Source organism: Acomys minous, assembly GCF_964271855.1.
Source record: "Acomys minous genome assembly, chromosome: 10".
NCBI classification, from domain to species: Eukaryota; Metazoa; Chordata; class Mammalia; order Rodentia; family Muridae; genus Acomys; species Acomys minous.
In genome coordinates, this window is record NC_140491.1 from 114058185 (window position 1) to 114079233 (window position 21049).

Here is a 21049-nt window from a genome sequence, read left to right on the forward strand (position 1 = left end):
GTCCATTATTGGTTTTTATAAGTACTTTAAATGCCAGGATATATTCTAATCTCTCTCCTTCTCTAAGTTACTGGCTTTGTGAAAGATTTTATACTTTACAAAGACATTTGGATCTATTTCTATTTTTTCTTTAATATTTCTACAAGAACCTACTGAATAATATATACACTTGCAAAATCACAAATATGCTTCACAATAATAAAATCCCAAAGCTAATCTCTTAGGGACCCATTTACTTGTTAAACATGTAAGTACAACTACCCCTGTAATATAAAACGTATGACATAGATATAGTTATTAAACAGGCATTGGATTTTCTTTTAACCATACAATATTTTTTTTTGTTTTATAAGAAAAATTTTTCCTGTTTCTGTCCTAGAAGTTTTATAATATTTTTATGTTGGTTAGTTTTATGTCAACTTGACATAAGCCAGAGTTATTTGGAGAGAGGGCCTGTCAATTGAGAAACTGGTCCACTGTATTGGCCTGTAGGCATTTTATTGATTGATAATTGATGTGAGAGAGCCCAACTCTCAGTGGGACATCACAGTGTGTAATGTCACTACTGGGCAGGCAGCCTGGATGCCATAACAAAGCAGGCTGGACAAGCCATGAAGAGCAAGCCAGTAGCATTCTTCACGGCCTTTGCTTTATTTCTTGCCTCCAGGTTCCTTCCTCAAGTTCCTGGCCTGACATCCCTTCGTACTGTACTAAGAGCCGTAAGATGAAATAAGCCCTTCCCATGCCCAGCTTGCTTTTGGTCATGATGTTTTATTGCGGCAGTAGAAACTCTGACTTTTTAAAAATGAAAAAAGTAACAGATTCCTTCTACTATTTCTCAGTGGGATGGGTGAATTATGTACATAATAAAATATTCTTTTCTGAACCATAGTCTTGCTCCATTTCCCTGCCTCTGACCACTTCTGTCTTCCAACATTTTCACAACTAATTCTTCACTCTGCATGAGGATGAATTCTCCTGGACTAGGCTTTGTCAGATGGTTCCCTGATCAGTAACATCCCATAATTCTCTGCTGTTTCTCAAGTCAAACTCAGACTTCCTTCCGTGGCATGTATGCAGGACTGTCCATCAACTGGCCTACTATGCGACCATCATCCCCCACTAATGGCTCTCTTTCTGTTCCTCAAGTGTTCCCACGGTGTACCTTTGCTTTTATTATTTTTGCAGATAGAAATATCATTTCTTTGTGCCTGGCTGAGCCTGAATTTTAGGTGTTACTTACTCGATATATTCTGCATATGCAGACAACTTAATAAGCATTATTTCATACTCCCTGTGCTAAGGCACTGGGGATATGACTGAGATAAGAGGTGAAGACCCTAAGGGCCTTGAACTAGGTTCACCTCTAGGACATGGGTTCTCTCTTTAGGCAGAAGGGCTTGCCTGGTATTCTCTAGGTTGTCTGTTGAAGTTACAATTACCTCAGTTCCACAATGCTCCCGGGACATTGGAAACATTGTACTTAGTACAGCCCAGTTTTGAAATTTCCTCTCTGGTACTATGGAGGGCATTAGACTTTTTCATAGTAAAATAGTAATTCCACTGATAGCTGTTTACGTATCCATATACCCTTTATACACATCAGACTTCAGAGTACAAGAACCTTGTCATCAAGTGGCTATGATACATGATTCTCCTAATGTAGATTACCAAAAAAAAAAAAAAAAAAAAAAAAAAAAAAAAATGAGGCTCCAAAAGGTTAAATGACTTGTTCCATGATTCACATTTGCTTGTGGAAATGCTGGGAGACAAGTGAGGCTATTTTAGAATGAAAGTTGGTACATTTGACTCATACTATACTGAATATTTTAAGAGACATGAAATGGAAGGACAGAAGAGAACACCGTGCATGTTTGTTTTGTCAACATGATTCAAACTAGAATGTTCTAGGAAGAAAGAACCTGGATTGAAAAAATTTCTCCATATCACATTGGCCTGTAGGCGAGTCTGTGGGAAGTGAGGTGTTTGTCTCATTAATGAGTGATATGGGGCAGTCCAGTCTACTGTGGGTGGTGTTACTCCTGGGAAGATGGTCCTCAGTTGTAAAGATAGCTGGGAAAGCCATGGGGAACAAGCTAGTAAGCAGAACCTTCCATTGGCCGCTAGCTGCTTCAGTCCTTGCCTTGGTTTCCTGCTGTGATGTGCTGAAAGCTGCAAGGTGAAATAAACCCTTCTCTCCCCAGCTGGGTTTGGTCATGGTGTTTTGTCACAGCAATAGAGAGCAAACTCAGACAAGGAGTACTTTAATGAATCTGTGGCCACTCCTTGCCTGCTGGTATTAATCCAAGCGGAAGCTGTGCTCCAGTGGGAGTCAGGGTGCAGTCCACCTCCATCACAGCATTCTTCTGAGCTCTAAGGAGCAAAGCGTGGGCTGCTTCACTGGCAGATCCGTCTCCACCGACACAGACAACACTAGAAACAAGGGAACCAGAAGAAAGCCGAGTTAGCTGACACTCAGGAAATCTAGAGGTTAACACATCTTCTAAACTTATTTACATAGTTTATATGGCTGTGTAAAAGATATGATCACTCAAAATAACTTCGAGCATTTAGCTCAGCACTGCATAGGGCCATAGACTTTACAAAGCTGGAGTCCTCCACAGACAAAACAGTTTAGTTGAGTTACAAGGTATTAAACAGTGACCATTGTAACCCACGTCTAACCAGCATTTGCTCGCTAACTTCCAAAAGCATGTCAATCACATCTTTTGAACTTTATCTGTTTCATTTCCAATTTTTCCATTATCCATGACTATCTATGTGCTCATGTCTGCGTGTGATCTGAAAGGACCATGTAAACTATCCCCCCATCACAATTTATCTGGAAAGAGCTTGGCTCTTACATAATGGAAGATAGCAGCTCATGGCTACAAGTGGCAGCGTCGTATGTATGCTAAGTCATTGCCATAGCTAGAGATGGCCCTTCCATGAGTATTTGGCCAGACAAATAAATAAGTAACCTGGAAACATTTTGTTATAATACTTTAGGAAAATCTTTTGAAACAAATTCAAATGATAACTATAACAGTAAAGTAACAGTGAATACGTACCATTAGTGAATATCAGTTAGTATCAGTTAGTGAATATATATACACACACACATATATATATTTACTATATAGAATATTGTAATATACATAATATATTATCAGACACTATTCTTGGTACGCTCCTGGCATTAACTTAGTTAAGCGATAGCTGTAGAAAACAGATATTGATTGCCTCAATTTACAGACCAGGGAGCTAAGGCTTGGAAGGATTAAGTAGCTTTGCTTAGTCATCCGCTAGTAAATATCTACACTATCACTCAATATATCATTCTCTGTTCTACACATGAAACCCAAAGACTGTAGCCTTATGGGAGTTTTATTACTTTGAAAGTCACTTTGGTCCAGCAGAGTCGACATGAAATTGGATGAATTAGAAAAGAATATACTGATTTATGTCAAAAAGTACTAGATCACTATTAATCTTCATTTACAGTGTGAGTGGGCTTAGGGTCACCACGGAAACATACCCTGGGGGAAGCCTGTGAGTGTATTTCTAGAAAGGGTTCCCTGAGGAGGAAAGACTTTGACTGTGGACAGCACCATCCTACAGGCTATCGCCCCAAACGAAATACAAATAGGAGAAAGGGAGCTGAGCACCAGCATTCATCCCGCTCTGCCTCCTAACAATGTGACCTGCAGCCTCAAGCCCGTCTGCCGTCCCTTCACCAGGAAGACTGTGCCATCTTCAAACTGTGAGCCAAATCAAACCCTTCCTTCCTTAAGCTGCTTTAAAAAAAAATTAAGGTAGTTTGTCATATAAGGGAAAATTACACCCTAGTATATGACATAAACCCAACAAGTTACTTTATACTGAAGAGATACTCAAAGGATTCCTCTGTACCTAGTAAACCCAGCTGTTCACAGAGTGAGTAACCTTTGCCAGTGGCCTCAGTAGAATGGTTCTCTCTAGAAAAGTGGAATCAGGGTGTACACTTATTTCCTTCTCCTAAGGGATAACAGCAAAGTTTTAAAGGGATTATTTGCTTATTGTCAATCATAACTAATGTATCTTTGAAATGCTGAATATCAGGGTTTTTTTTTAACTCAGAGTTTGGCTTAAAACAACAACAACAAACCATATTAACTATTAATGAGAGCATGGTCAATCTGAGAAAATATCAGTATTAGCCAAGCACTATCTACATTATAATTTGTGTATCTAATAATAGGAACAAAAAGAAGCTGTGTAATCCAGAAAATTAAAATAAAAACATAAAGGAAAGGCAGAGATCAGTATACTAACAATAACACAACCACTTCATGCAGGTTTAACAGTGCTCACCTACAGCCAATCAACTACCCCTGCTTTGAGTCTGCACAGCTGACACCCTTCTTTGCCCTTGCACAATCTTTTCAAGAGGCCATGTAAATAGGGGCAATACAGAACCTGAGACTCCCCCAAATGTTAGCCATGGATCCCACACTGTTTGCTAGAACACACTGGAGTGGGCACCGTGGGTGCTCATCTACTGTTTCTCTTGGCTTTCAAAATATGTCACAATGTGTCTTCCCAGAAGCATATGGAACTCATTTCTTAAAACTCTAAAATCTTAGGAAATAGTATTTCTTAAACATCATCTACCAAACTGTTCTTACTTTGCTGACTAAGCTATGTTGACACTTTTTTGGATTGCAGCTCCTCAGACTCCTGCTGAAAGCCAGGAATGACTTATTAATCACTTCCAACCAAAAGTTCCTCTTACAGTCAAAGAGGTCACAGACCAGGATCCTGAGGGAACGGGATGAGATCCCACTCCTTATCAAAATGAAATGTCATGTTGGGGTCGCTTCCCATCTTTAAATCGTGTGTATAAACCTTGTTCAAAGATATACCTATGCCCATTCTTTGAACAGCTTTCATGTAGGACATTTTGTGTCTGAACAATTCTTGTTACAGACTTGCTTTCTTCAAATGTTTCCTGAAAGCATGATTCTAGTGTTCTCACAAGAGTCCATGTATTTCTGAGTGAGTCGATTACTTCAACCACACCAGCTCCTGTTAGGAAGGCTAAAGCCATCAGAATAAATGAACTATTTAAATATTTAGAATATAGATGATTTCTGATAGAAATTTAAAATTATTATACACCCAAAGTAAATCAGTATTCCATAAAATTGGAATAAATTGGAGAACTCACTTAGGTCATACAACAGCACAATTTGGTTTAACTAAAAGCTCTATTTTTTAATATAACAGTGCAAAACAATTTCTACGTGGGAAATAAATTAAGAATTAATGTTTAAGTAAAGAAAAATTTCCTATTCTGAGTTTGAACAATCTCTGAATAGCGTTCTGTAAAGGCTGTCTAAATCCTCAATGATTTAGGCATAATTACCAAGAAAAGCTACTTATAGAACCACACCTAGTAGAGCATCTGATGCCACCAGTGAGTACACTGAGGTCTCATTTCTACATTTGTTGCCATCATTTTTATAAAACCAAGGTCCAAAGCAAGGGCTTTAGACAGTGTCGTGGTCTTTTTACCCTTGGGACTGTATGCCACACTAAGTTGCTCATCACTTGACCTGACTTTCCCAGTCATACTTTTCAAAATGTACACTTCTAAGATAACTTCTTCTAATGTAGCCTATTTATCCTTCTGTCCACTTTTAGATATGAAATTATAAAGTAATTATCCTCAGGGAGGCAGAGTCAGGTTGATCTCTGTGAGTTCGAGGCCAGGCTGGTCCTCCTGATCCTCAATGTCTATTTATTATAGCCATCTAGATTTACTCCCCATTTTAAATGCCCTTTTGTTCAATCATGTTTCACCTTCTAACCCTTATGTCTCACGAGGCACTGCTGTTCTGACTACAACTCAGGGCTTCCTTTGATAGCAGCAATTTCTTCATGCATCTGTTTCATTGGAAGCGTTAAAGCTTTCTGTGTAGCCTTGGCTGCACTGGACTCACTTGGTAGACCAGGCTGGCCTCGAACTCACAGAGATCCACCTGCCTCTGTCTCCATGAGTGCTTGGATTACAGGTGTGCACCACCACACCCAGTTAAAGCATTCTTTTTATTTTTGAAAAAAATGAAGATCAACTGTTCTCTCTGTCTCTCTGTCTCTTTCTCTGTCTGTCTGTCTCTCTCTCTCTAAAGATTGTGTGTATGTGTGTGTGTGTGTGTGTGTGTGTGTGTGTGTGTGTGTGTGTGTGTAAGTGCTCTATCTGCATGTATGCCTGCTTGCCAGAAGTGGGCATCAGACCCAGGTATATATGGTTGTTAGCTCTGAACCTCTGGGAGAGCAGACAGCGCTCCTAACCTCCAAGCCATTTCTCCAGCCCCGATTGATCAACTGCTTTTCTTGACCTCACTAGTCCACTGGTCTTTTCTTGCCTCCTCCCCATCACCATGTGGCCAAAATCACCCTCATACCACCTTTCCAAACTCTCTAATAGCAAGTATTGCAACAAACATCCTCCCCAAGGTAATATGTTTTCATCACATATTGTAATCCACTACATTTGCAAATTAATTCTGTATCTCATTTGCCTTGTTCCTAATGTTCAAATGCCAGTGAGCAATTTCAGCACATTCCAGTAATGCATTACAAACAAGTTTCCAATGTCTACTATGAATGTCTCTGATATCTGTCTCTCTGCACGCTGAAGCTGGCCACGCCCACCTATGGGGACCTCAACTACCTAGTGTCTGCCACCCAGTATGGTGTCACCACATTGCTTTGAGTCCCTGACCTGCACAATCTGGCCATAAACATGGTACCCCTCCCTATACCTGCTTCTCTTCATGCCTGGATTCACCCCCATCACAGGCTGGACACTTAGCAGTACAGTGCTCCCAACAGTGCAGAGCTTACACAACAGATTTTTGATGCCAAGATTAGGATGGCTACCTGTGACCCACACCACTACAGCTATCTGACTGTGACCATGGTCTTCTGGGGCCCATGTCCATGAAAGAGGTACACAGGTAGACGCTGGCCATCCAGAACAAGAACAGGTAGCTAGTTCATGGAGTGGACTGCCAGCAACATCAAGGTGGCCATGTGTGACATCCTGACCCAGGGCCTCAAGATGGTGTCCACCTTCACTGGCAGTAGCACCATTCCTCCAGATGCATTCTTCAAGAGCATCTCGGGGGTATTCCTTGGCCATGTTCCACAGCAAGGCCTTCCTGCACTGGTTCGTAGGCAAGGGCATGGGCAAGATGGAGCTCACGAAGGCCAAGAGTAACATAAATCACCCGGAGTCCAAGCATCAGAAGTACCAGGATGCCATGGTCAAAGATGGGGAAGGGACTTTTGAAGATGAGGATTAAGAACAGATCAATAGGGAGTCTTCAGGGCCTATGGTGCACACCTGCTCTTTATGTATCCTGGATGGTAGAGGCACTGGGTCTGAGCATGTCATAGGTCTCAAACCAAACACACAGAGCCTTTCCCCAGGTTATCTGGGATAGAGTTTTCCTTTAACAGACAATTGACAATCCCAACAGAGCAGGGAGATTTTGTACTGGAAAGCAAACTAGGGGCCCGTGCTGTATAGGGCTCAAGAAAGCAACCACCTTCTCTTAAGCACCCAGCTATCACAGATAGCAGGAGACTTAGGATAAGAATTTGTTTTTCATCCTTGGTGATAAAAACTAAAGCTGCATAGTGTTGCCAATTGAACATGCAATATAGAGCTTTGTGACAATCCATTCATAATAAAATGCTAAACCTGTAAAAAAAAACTTATCTACTTAGTCAATAAATTATGAGACAATTAAAACCAGCATCTTTTATTCATTCAGAAAATAGATTTGTTGTTATGAAATATCTACCACAATAAATCACAGCAAAATTCACTACTAGATAGCTATTAAGCTGTCAGTAGATTTGCAAAAGAGGACCACAGCATCATTATGCTGTATGATGAACGTAATAGCTTTCATTAGAGTTCTTGATAGTCACATGGCAAGAGCCAAACACTACGAATTATAAGGGCAAATATATGCATAGTAAGTATAGGCTAGTTCACTGTGCTTTCTCAATATTTATAACTAAATTTCTTTTTTATTCTCTCTGCCCGATCCTGAGGGATGGGTGACCATGATATATTAACATTAATTATTAGCACATGGATCTGAATAAACAGAGCCTGGCTTATTATAGTACTTTTAAATGATCAGTCCCAAATAAGTGAATAAATGCTACCAAAACTCTTACCTGCACAACTTGTATTACATGAAGCTTAATAAGATACCCTACCCGTCAAATCCCTGGAGTTCACATCCTGCGAGCAGGGACAGTGCATGACCTTCATACTCTGTTACTATTTAAAAACAAACAAACACAAAAATAAGTATATTAAATAACAAACTATATTCCAACAGCTTGGTTTGGCAAAAATATTATGGTTAGGTCATTAAAACTGCATTTATTCTTGAATGTTGGAATCACAGGAAAGAGGATTAGGTGTCCACTGTCTGGCGCGTTTCATTGCTTTATGAAAAAGAAGACCATGCAGTTGTTCCAACTATGCAAGTCATTTAGGGATACCGAACACACAGTGTTTAGGGAATTTATCTTGGTGCCTGTCTGTTTAGTTTTCCCTAAATAAGACGACCAGAAGCTTGGGAACGGGAGTATTTTGAAAATACAGCATATTTGCTGGCAATGAACAGTCCACGTTAAATCACTTTGGCAACCTTACATGAATAAATTAGTTGAAAGGTTAGTATAAGATTTGCATACCAGAAGAAACGTGTCTCTGGAGCTGCTAGACTCAAGACAAGAAAAATAAAAATAAAAAAAAATAAATAAATAAAAAGAGGAGAGTCTGATATGAAAATTAAAGTAAGTACATCCAGGTGATAAAAAGCCCAGACCAGGAGGGAGGGCCAACACACAGGACCACAGCCCGGGGCCACAGAGGAAATGAGTCTGTCACAGCGCATCTCTGTTGCCACAGTCACTAACATCCCATGCAGCACTGAAAATGCCAGTGAAGACAGGACGGGTGGGGCCACTGCAGATGGTACCGAGCATCACAAGCACATTTAGCATTTTCTGGGGCATCCCTGCCAGAAGAGGCAACCCAGCTGTATCCACCCATCAAAGATTTCTGCTGACTGACATGACACTGCAGATGGATTTTTTGTGTAAGAATGTGCATCATTATATGCAAGATTACATTAATCTTTCATGCCTGTCTGTGCCTGGTGCCAGCATGGCTCAAGCTTTTCCTATGATGTTTTTGGGTATTGTTAAAAATTATCAGTCTTGGTGTCTGAAAGGATCATTCTGGATCCAATACTGTTACATTGTAATTCTTCTTAAGCTTACTCAGACAGAACAAAATTCCTTGTAAGTTCTAATCAGAGGAAAAGTATAAGCACATTCAAAATATCAATATTAATAAAGTAACAAGGTTACATTATCATACAAGATGTATGCTGATAATTCATTTATAACTATATAGATACAACCATGTATAACCTATCAATGCAATGTAATAAGCATTCCTACACATACATATTTAAATCACTAGAGTTATTATAAAGAAAAATATAAGCTCCAAAGGAAGTTTTCGCATCTGGGTTTTATACCAAAGCTTACTTAAAAAAAATTTAAATACTTTAAAAACTTCACTTTCAAATTATGTTTTGCTAAATGTTTTTTATTTAATTAAGAGTTAAAATGTTCTAATTTTTCTTTAGCATCTCAAGTGGAATTTGACTATACACTAATATAACATGTCTATGCACAACAATCTTTTTAAAATTTATTATTTTTATCTTTCATTTTATGTACATTGATGTTTTGTGTGTATGCATGCCTGTGTAAGGGTGTCAGATCCCCTGGAACTGGAGTTACAGACTGTTATGAGCTGCCATGTAGGTGCTGGGAATTGAACCCACGTCCTCAGAAGAGTAGCTGAGCCATCTTAACTGCTGAGCTATCTCTCCAGATCCTAAGTACAACAATCTTAATGAATATTAGATAAATTTTTTAAAATCACTTTTTTTGTGGTTAGAAACAGAAAGAAAGGGAGGGAGGGAGCAGGGAAAGAAAGAAGGAAGGAAAAAACTGACAAAGAAATCTACAGGTGTAAAAAGTTGTTTTAGTAATAAATAGCCTCTGGAGATAATAACATATTGTAGTGAAAAATAATAGGTGATATGAAATGATGAAAACAATGATTATAAAGAAAAAGAATGCAACGGAAAGGATGGCAATTAATTGGTTTATATAACTCTCCGAAGTAGAAAGAATCAAACTAAATAGCCAGACAGGCTCAAAGGGGCTCTGGAGTAGACAGAGCCATGGTCGTCCATCACACATAATCATGGAGAGCAGATGCTACACAAATCACATTTTAAACGATGATATTACTTTTCTATCTACTTTCCTTTTCCTAAGACGTCTGCGTTCTTCCCTGTTTCTGTGTTAGAGAGTTAAGAGTCTATGGTCTACTGCTCTTTACCCCAGCACTCCTCCACCTCAGCATTAATGTCACCACCTCGAGGAACTATGTTGAGCACAATAATGTCGTGAGGATAATATCAGATACCCACAATAATTTGAAATAAAATCAGCTGCACTATGACTGAAATGCGATGAAATGGATGTTGGTCTGGTGCTCAAATTTTATTCTGGGATGGGATACTGAGATACCATTTCTTCCTCTCCTTCTAGAGTCCCAGTAAATTCAACCAGACCAGCATGCACAGCTGCTAGCTCCTTTCTTAACCTGCGTTCCTACCCCATATACATAGTATGTGACTGAATTTCTTCAGATAGCGTAGTTTTCTACTGGGTAAAATAAGAAAAGAGAAAACTACAAAAGTAGAGCTACACAGAACAACTGAGAAACAACACAAAGTCACAAGAACCAAATGCCAAAAGCATGGCTCCGTAAAAAGAAAGAACACAATCCCACAAGAGCTCCACGTTCTGAGCACCCCACCACCACCAGCTCCCGGCCCCACGAGGCAGACCTGTCTGGTGACTAGGCATCCCCAGGGGCCCTGGGCTGGCAGTGATCATGGCTAAATTCAGAGAAGCTTCTTTAAACCATGGCAGTGATAATGAGAATGTCTAACACCTTCGTCAAAGCAAAGGATCACTGAACATCAAAGTGCCTGTTGAGAACACACAGGAGGGCACGGAGCTTGCTGACTCTACACACCACATAGAATGTGTTGCTTTTGTATCATTACAGTGGGCAACATTAACTACTGCAGATTAACAGTTGTAAGAAGGTAACTGTCAGCTCTCATGTTCTCTGCACTAAGCAGTTTGTAACTAGCAGAAAACCAATTGGCCAAAAAGACAGTGGATTTGGGATGTAAGCAGTGTTCCTGATCAGCAAGCTAATGTGTGGCCTCCCTGGCTGGATCCACTGATACCTAAATAGGGCTACAGGAAGTATGTTGGCATACTTTGGGACAACCTTTTTGGAGAGGTTCTTTAAAACTCTTTATCCCTATTGCATCCCAGTCCCTTCCAATACCACAACACCAGGCAGGAGAGAAAGAAGGTTAGTAGGTTGAGGGGGGACATAGTTTTCCTTAGCTGCTTCCTGCTGTTCAGAGTCTTTAGGTTCCTTGGGGCAAGTCCAGTCCTCATTTCAGGATATCTCCAACTTCTTCTCATCCAACTGCATCAGTAGCAACCAGGAACAGCAGGGGAAAACACCAGTAGCCTTCTTCTTTCTTGGAGAGCCACCAGTCTCTCTTTGGGTCTGGCTTTTCCTGCCTCTGACAAAGACCATGGCCCCATATGAGGTAGTTCACAGATGACAAACATCATGTGCCCTTTCAGGAGACAACTATCATCTGTGAACAAACTGGAACAGTCCAAATATCCCACACCTGGGCTTAAAACAGAAACATGTTTACATATAAACCAAAAACTTCTACAACAGAAGTTCCCTTCTTATGGGCACAAGGCAGTGAGACTGCAGGCAAAGACACTGGAGTTGTTCCATAACACGACACTGGGCCTCTAGCATAAGATCCCAAGTTAAGCCTCACTGATTCCCTCCGGGACAGTCAAACACTCACAGCACCCAGCACTGTCTCATGCTATCTGCACTCTCTTCAGCTCCCCTCCATGGGCAACCACACCACTCCCAGGGAAACTGGAACTATCTAGTCTTGAAATTGTCTTCCCTGTTTTCTCTACTTCTCTGACTTTCTATTTTATTGTTCTGTGAATTATCCTATCATCCAATGACCTCTCAAAACTCTAGCATCTTTAATGGTGCAAGCTCTAATACCTTCTTCATTATGAGAGCAAGAAAGAGAAAACATGTCGCATGTCAGTCTGGACTTATCATTCATTCTCTTCATTGACCACTGGACCAATACATTACAAATAAATATCTGTTCCTTCTAGGCATTTCCAGAAGCCTTGCTGATACCCCTGATAGAAAAACCCTACATAGATGGATGTAGCATTGTGGCGCCCTACAGTTTTAGCTCAAGTATTTCAAAACCTGATGACCCATATTCAGAAGTGGTTAGGGTTTCAGTACAAATCAAAGTCAAACAAGTATAAATTTGTTAATGTGTAAGATTTGTGTTTAAAATAAATGCATGAAAAGTATTACATGTAGGTGAAATATTCAAATCATACAGAATACTTACACAGCATGATTTTCTAATAAACTCTCAAATAGAATTTATGTAATTTTTATTCCATTTGGACTCACCAATGCAAAAGGGGCTGTATTAAAACAATGGACGTGCAGTAGATGCATGCTCCTTTGCATTATTCTTCATATATATCCTTCCCATTAAAAAGTGAATCAAATCTTATTACAGAGCTTTATGAAAAGGAAACTTCTAACCCAAAGACTGCATTTGTATGACACTTCAAGCAAAGTAGGTAGAAAGTCTGTGAAGTTTCCAGCATCCACATGTTTATTAAGTCTTTGACACACAACAAAAATATTTTGATGTAAAAGTTTTGCAGGTAAGAAAGAGCATCAGCACCAGATCCAAGATGGCGGCCAGCAGAAGGCTGATGAAGGAGCCCTGAAGAGTTCCACAAATGTAGAATGGAAAACTTCCATAACATCCAGGTTGATGAAGCTAATGTATTGACTTGGCAAGGGCTTAATGTTCCTGACAACCCTCCATTTGACAAGGGGGCCTTCAGAATTGAAATCAATTTTCCAGCAAAGGATCCACTCAAACCACTCAAGATCACATTTAAAACAAAGATCACCACCCTAACATCGATGAGAAGGGGCAGGTGTGTCTGCCAGTCATTAGTGTTGAAAACTGGAAGCCAGCCACCAAGACTGACCAAGTGATCTAGTCCCTCATATGGCAAACAACCTCCAGCCCAAGCACCCACTCTAGGATGACCTAGCTGAAGAATGCTCTAAAGATGATAAAAAAATTATGTAAGAATGCTGAAGAGTTTACAAAGAAATATGAAGAAAAGTGACCTGAGGACTAAAATCTGCCATACATGAGTCCAGCAAGTTTGAGCAGAGACCCCGAGCAGCGCATTCAGATTCCTGTAAAGCTGGACTCTGTGGAAAAATTGACATGTGCCACCAGCTGGCATCTGCTTGTGGCAGTTACTACCTCTCTACAGTTTTCTTAATCAAAAGTGGTCTAGGTAACCTGTAAAGAAGGATTTAAAAATTCAGATGTTCTTTTAAAAAGAGTTTTGCTGGTATACAGAGGAAAATCTTTCATAGGCAAAGGATGCAATCGTATAGTTCTGCCTATAGGAGGAGTGCTAGGCAGCTCATAATTAGCCATTTTGCACAAATACAAAAATAAATATGCTTTTTGAAGTATCTTAGTGGTGCACTGTGATATTAAACAAAAATCTTATGCTAAAATATAAAAAATAATACTTGGGGAACTGGAGGATCCCTCAAGACATACTTCACTCACCAGCATAACCAGAAGGAAGTCACACATCCCTAATACTTCTGCCTCGGTTCAAACACCATGCCCTGACACCTGCCCCTCCTCCTCTTCCACCTCTCCGTCTTCCTCCTCATCTTTCTTCTCCTCCCCCTCTTTTTCCTCATCTTTCTCTCTCTTCTCCCCCCCCCCTTCTTCCTTTCCTAACCCTGATTCAGCTGGTGGACTCATATCTGCCAAACCATTAGTTTAACACTATCTCTAAAAAAAAAGTACCTAGCAACTATAGATCATGATTTAATATGCAAAATGATGAGTGTAGCATAAGATTCAGTCATGTCTGGATGCACGGAGGGAGCCTTCCAAAGCCACTTTGCCCCTCGCCCTTAATAGAGCCACACTCAATGCAAGCATCTTTCTTCAGCTTTCAACTGAGGGAATCTGCCCTCAGTTCCAGGAAAGGAAACAATCATCTTATGCTGGACACAGATAATCAAACCAAAAGAAGTTTTGGTGCACGTTAGGGACTCCCTTTCTCATATGTCTCACACATCTCTTCATCCCCCTAGGTGAGAATAAGAAAGGATGCAATTTAATGGTCAACTGTTTTATGAAGACAGGAAAAACCAGGTTTATCTGTGTACACGTGTATGTCTTGTGCCTGTGGAAGACAGAGAGGGTATTGTTAGGGTTACAGGTGGTTGTGCGCTGTCAGATGTGTGCTGAAGATTGAACCTGCACCTCTGGAAGAGCAGCCAATGATCTTAACCATTGGGCCTTCTCTCCAGACTGTAACTCCATTTTAGTTCTTTTGTTGTTGTTGTTGTTGTTGTTGTCTTTTGCTCTTATTTTGTTATTCGTTTATATTTTGTAAGACAAGGTCTTGCTACGCAGCTCAGGCTGGCCTCAGACCCACAATCTTCCTCCTCATTCTCCCAAGTGCTAGGATTACAGGCATGGGTCACCATGTCACCATGTCGGGCTCCTCCTTAGAGGAACTTCTCTTTAGCCTCAAGACACTGAATTTCAAAGACCTTATTAACATTGTGAGACCCATGTCTGTCACAGCTGAGCAAAGCCAGGCCCTTTCTTCAGAAACATGTCATTATGACCAGGAGACACCAGCATACTCTGCGTTTGTCTCCTTACTAGCTTAATTACATAATAGACTCCATTGACTACCATGTGTGACAGATTCCTCGGCTGTGACATGCTACATGGGAACAAAGGCAGCAAAGTTGGCCTCAGGCAATGTCCACCCTTCCTAGCAGCTGGGCATAAAGTGAGTTTTAATAAAGGAGGAGAATTTGGTCACCAAATTTTAAATGTCCAAAGCGACATTATAGACATTCTTTCTATTAGTTTTGGGATTAGCCAATTCCCATCTTCCTTAGCAAGAAGGTAAGCACACTCCTGTTTTTGACAATGAACTCAAAAGCCCAGTTTCCCCAAAATCAACTAGATGCAGCAGCCTCCTGCTTAGTTTTGACCTAGCCAGCAGGGGTCAGGGTCAGAACAAAAACAATCCAAGGGAGGAGCTACAGAAAAACATTAGGCAGAACTGTAAAAATACCAAACATCTTCTTGAAATTGTCAAGAACCATAGTTTAATAACACCTAAAAATCATTACTGTGAAAGAGGTCTACACACTGGCATGTCAGTACAAGATACCAGGATGGAAAAAGCCAACTAAAGAATAAACAGGCTACAAAGATAAGACTTGATAGCCTATGACCATATAGTGGGGGAGGGGGTCCCCCTCAGTCATAGATCTAGGGAGGGGAATAGGTTGAAAGCGGGAGGGAGGGAGGAATGGGAAGATACAAGTGAAGGGATAACAACTGAGTTGTAATCTGAATAAATTAATAAATTTTTTAAAAAAGAAAAAAATGAAAAAAAAAAAAAACCAAAGTAAATGAATGGCAAGTCTGGACACAGAGAAGAAAGGTTATGGGACACATGAAGAAAGCTTTACTGTTATGAGCAGCAGCCTGTGCTTAGGTAGGATGACTGCAAGCCTGGCTTCTGTGTGGAGGTGGAGAGGGTAAAGTTATAGAAAGGTGGTAACTCACTTGTCACATCAGTTTTTATCCCTGCCAGCTTCAGCAGAGGCTCCACCTTCTCGTAATACACTTGGACAGACTCCTTTCTGTGACTCTGAGGGTTGAGGAGGATCTTGAGAGCCTTCGGCCTGCTTGTGAAACCTACCGTGAAAATGAGAAAGGTTAGGCTGTCCATCAGACTATTCAGCATATCTAAATGACACTCTTGCTTGGATATGGCTTTATTTTTTTTTAACCATCTGCTGCTTTCCTAGAGGTGAAACATGATACTCACCCTCTTCAGATGAGTCCTGCATTATAAGAAGCATATTATTCAGAAAGAAGAGTATAAATAACAGCAACTCATCAACATGGAAGCAGTGCTGATGCACGCTGATCGACTCACTGGTTAGATACTTCTTGGTGGAGAGAGGCTGTGGGCTGTGACAAACAGAAAGGTGTGTTTCTTCTCCTTAGATATGTACATATACCTAATGACCTCAGGCCTACTGACATCTGACCTCCCACTTGACTCTAGAGACAGAACCCAAAAAGCGGGTTGGGTCACTGTTATAAGCCAGCGCAGTGCATGCTGGTAGCTAAAAGATGGCTTTAGGTCAGAGTTCAAATCCCAGAAGCGGACAGGGGAGACAGTGCTTTTCTCCTGGGGACTGGGAAAGAGCCCTTGTCTGAGGCAGTCTCTCTGGGCTGCCTCACATCTGGGACTGAGATTTGATACTGCAATTTTCTGGGCTTGCAAGATGCTTAGCACTGAGAACCCAGTTGGAGCAGGCGCACAGCAAGTTGTCTGTTGCTAGGAAGGGGCAGGAGCCGCAAGAAAGCTGACGACCATTTATTTCTTTTATGGCAAGCTGCGCTCAGAAGACAGTGTTTTAAGCTTACAAAAGCAGTTAACATCCATTTCTAATAAAATCATCGTTATAGATAAATGGAAGAAAAGGTCTACTTATATCAAACTCTGATTTATACCATTATATACTGAAGTATTTGGACATTCCCAAGAAACCTTCAGAGCCTCTGTTTTGATTAAAAGAAATGAAAAACAAAAAAAACCACAAAAAACTCTCATCACCCTCTTGATCACACATGCTGAGACCCCGCCCCATGCCTCACTTTTTCCAGTTCTTAGGGTGAGCACCTATACTGTAGGTGCTAGCTTTAAGGACTTCTGCATCAACCCCCTCGGGGACAGGGAGGGCCCCAGCCCATGTGCCCTGGTGCGTCCCTGGTTTGCAAAGCTCCAGCCTGGCAGCTCTTGGCAGCGCTTCACTGTTTCAAAGCTGCCCTGGCAGCTCAATGCTGTGCACACTGCCCAGACCCCTAAAAAATGGCCATCAGAGACTACAGATCCCATCCCAAGGCAGTTCCTCTCCTTCTCTTGCATTCAACACTCAGGAAGGAATTATGGAACCTTTGTTTTCAACTCTGGAAAGAAAGACCAGAGAAGAGGCAGCTGGTACTTTCAATGAGGAATCAGCAGTAAAGTCCAGACTCTCAGCAGAGACACGAAACACAAGGAGTGTATGTGGTGGGCATGCATGAGAGTGGGAGTGCATGAGAGTGGGAGTGCGTGGGGGGTGGGAGTGCGGGGGGGGGGGGTGGGAGCGCGTGGGGGGGTGGGAGCGTGTGAGAGCGTGGGGGGGTGGGAGCGCAAAGGGGAATGGGAGCGCATGCGGGGGTGGGAGCGCATGGGGGTGGGAGCGCGTGGGGGGGGGAGCGCGTGGGGAGGGAGCGCATGGGGAGGGGTTGGGAGCGAGCGTGTGAGAGCGTGGGGGGGGGGTGGGAGCGCGAAGGGGAATGGGAGCGCGGGGGGGGGGGAGCATGTGGGGGTGGGAATATTTGTATGAGGGTAGAAGCACAGGGGGTAGTAGTGTATGAGGGGTTGGGAGTGCATGGGGGTGAGAGTGCATGGAGGGAGGGAGTGCATGGGGGGTTAGCAGTGCATGAGGGTAGAAGCGCAGGGGGGTGGTAGTGCATGGGGGAGGTGGTAGTGCATGGGGGAGGTGGGAGTGCATGGGGGAGGTGGGAGTGCATGGGTATGGTAGTGTATGAGGTGGGAGTGGATGGGGATGGGTGGTTCAGGGCGGGAGTATATGAGGGAACGTATGGGGCACTGATATTTCTTGGGGATCTGGAAAAGTCTTCTTGAAGAAAGCAGGACTTAAGTGACTTGAACTGGCTTTTCTCTCCCCACCTATCATGCCTTCCCCCCTTACTCTCCCATTAACAGTCATTAACAATCCACCAGGCTACATAGTCTACAGCATAAGTGGGCACACAGGTCTGGGCTCACACGGCTTTTCCTGGCCTGCTTCAGCTCCCTGTGACACCTCAAGCCATGGCACTGCAGTGGATGACACTGCTCCCTGTGACACCTCAACACATGGCACTGCACTCAATGCCACAGCTGCTGCAGGGCCTTCTTCCTTCAGATGTTTTTCTGTTTCTGTTTCAAGCACACTTAAAAAACAAAACCAAAATTCTACCATTTTTTCAAGGCTGGCTCCAAACCCCAGGCCCTCCAGGTGCCTGTCTTTGTGATCTTCCAGAATCCACCCGTTCACTGCTCTGCTCCCACTTCACTCCCGGCCCTTCTGTTAACTTGTCCTTGTATCATATATGCAAGAGTCTGTGATGGGCCATCTGGGGACTTCCACTAACCAATCTTGGTTCAACTATAAATGGGAGGTTTGACAGCAATACGTCACACTGTACTGGATTCTTTTAAATGTTCAACTTCACAGGTTACAGGGACACTAAGCAAATGATAAAAAGGGAAAGTTTGTCTTAGAATAACAATACAGGTATGAGGAATCCCAAAGTTAGAAAAAAGTATGATTTTCAGACATTATAAAAATCAATTCAAGTAAAAGTAATAGACGCCAGAGTCATCTGGTGACAATTAGAAAAGGCCATTTACATAACCCTAGATTCCCCCCCTTACAGGACACTGAGACAACAGCAGCTGTGTGGTGTGGACTGGATCAGGTGGGAATACCCTTGTTGTCTCAGAACCAGGAACTAAGCAGTCAAACTTCTGGTTTGCTTTCACCAAACCAGGACAGAGCCAGGATCTGGCTTTACACCTCAGTACCAACAGTCAGAAGGAATGTCCTGGCCCAAGTACTTCAAGAAGATCCTCTTTTCTTTTGTAAATGGACAGTCCCCATACAGGTGATGTTATAAACCAAGCTTTAATTTCTCCTTTTTCCCATAATGCCAATTTCTTTATCAACACCTCCATGGCCTGCTGTGAATCAGGCAGGATCAGGGGATCAGAGGCTCCATTTGGGAAGCCCCTGTCCTTACCAAGGTGACATCCTGATTGCAGGACACAGAAACTGATAAAGGGATTCAGAGTAGGCTGAGGTATCCATTCTAAGGACAAAATTGCAGCATAGAAGACAAAGAGGGTGAAAGAGACTCCCTGAAAGGGGCGCTCAGGTCCCCCAGAGCCTTATAGTTATTTCTAGAGACTGTTGTTATTGTTGTTGCTTAGAGATATATGGTGAATTTTGAACAAAGCAGCAGTAAAACCTCTGGTTTGAAAAAGGCTCACGCTGCCTCTTGTGTAGAAGGTGCTGTTTTTAGTAGTGCCATAGGAAGACAAAGCCTACACAGCTGGTTAACATCCCAAGTGGAAGGCAATTGTTCTTGGGTCGGATTGTGTGTGATAGATATTAAAATTAGATTTTGTGTACATTTTTAATGTGAAACTGACCAGAAGTTCTGACATTTTAGATATGGCCCCTGGGGGTGGGGGCAGTGTCCATAAGGAGTCAAAGATGGGTAAATATGGGGTAAACAGCAAGATGCAATGTGCATAGAAACTAGTGGCACTGTAAGCATCCTCTGGGAAGGCTGATGATGGTGGGTGGTGGGAATGGGAAGCCAAGCATGCGTACAAGCTCCATGTGATGCTAATGGGCTCTGGACACACTATGAATACATCCATGGTAAATTATGAATGTGAATACATACAAGGAATTGGTGCTCATATCTGTAATCCTAACACTCAAGAGGCAAGGGCATTTTGGGACTTTAGGTGAGAGAAACATGGGAGAATGGGGAAATAGAAGGAGCCAGAGGGTCCTAGAAACCTACAAGTAGAACATTATGATGGGCAGATCTGGGCCCAGGGCTCCTGCTCAAACTAAGGCACCAGCCAAGGACAATACGTGCAGTAAACTTCGAACCCCTACCCAGATCTAGCCAAGGACAGGACATTCTCCACAGTTGAGTGGAGAGTGGTGTCTGACTTTCACACGAACTCTGGTGCCTCATATTTGACCACATCCCCTAGATGGGGAGGCCTAGTGGCACTCAGAGGAAGGATAGCAGGCTCCCAAGAAGAGACTTGATACCCTATGAGCACATACAGGGGGAGAAGGTCCCCCTCAGTCACAGTCATAGGGAAGGGGAGTAAGGGGAAAATGGGAGGGAGGGAGGAATGGGAGGATACAAGGGATGGGATAACAATTGAGATGTAATAGGAATAAATTAATAAAATATTAAATTAATAAAAAAAATAGGCAAGGGCAAGAGGATCACCCGGAGTTCGGGGCCTGCTTGGAGTACATAAAGAGGTCGGGGTCATCTAGGGCCCAAGGTGAGACCCTGTCAAAAACGACAGAAATAATGGAAAATTGATTATAGGAGAGGTGTGGGTTAAATAAAAGACTCAAGAGCTTTGATGGATTGGACACAGAGACTGAGATAGTATGTGTGAAAACATCAAACTGCCCGGGGTATAGTATAGCCGAATAACTGTCAATAGGAGCTTTAGTTTTTAAGGGGGGAGAATGGTCCAGATGTTTGTACGGGACCCTTGCAGCAAGCAGTGTGAACTGAAGGCTTGAGCGGTTGGTGCCAGATCAGGGTGGAAGGAGGAAGTGGAAGACCTTACCAGCATCTCCCTGGATCAATGATTCAGAGAGGTCGTCACCCCGTTAGAGGACTGCAGGGGGAGCTGTAGGCCCTCAGGAGAGCTTGGTCACTCCTAAGGCAATGGATGAATAGAAAAATATTCCTGTGTGGGGTCGACAAATATTCCTGTGTGGAATGTGATAAGCAGG

General features: G+C 42.3%; 1 protein-coding gene and 1 pseudogene across 5 annotated transcripts in view; one reads left to right on the top strand and one right to left on the bottom strand.

The window, feature by feature from the left end:
* The window catches only part of CERKL (CERK like autophagy regulator), a 105694-nt gene that overhangs the window by 21673 nt on the left and 62972 nt on the right, over window positions 1-21049 (bottom strand). For all 4 annotated transcript variants that reach the window (XM_084800174.1, XM_084800175.1, XM_084800173.1 and 1 more), the window contains 3 exons: window positions 15984-16115; window positions 8284-8347; window positions 2291-2433 (listed from right to left, as the gene is read on the bottom strand). In XM_084800174.1, the coding sequence (XP_084656300.1) occupies window positions 2291-2433; window positions 8284-8347; window positions 15984-16115 (339 nt within the window). The remainder of the gene's footprint in view (window positions 1-2290; window positions 2434-8283; window positions 8348-15983; window positions 16116-21049) is intronic.
* LOC311607948 (ubiquitin-conjugating enzyme E2 L3-like) lies at window positions 13027-13568 on the top strand (annotated as a pseudogene). Its single transcript has one exon. The product of its transcript is annotated as a ubiquitin-conjugating enzyme E2 L3-like (transcript).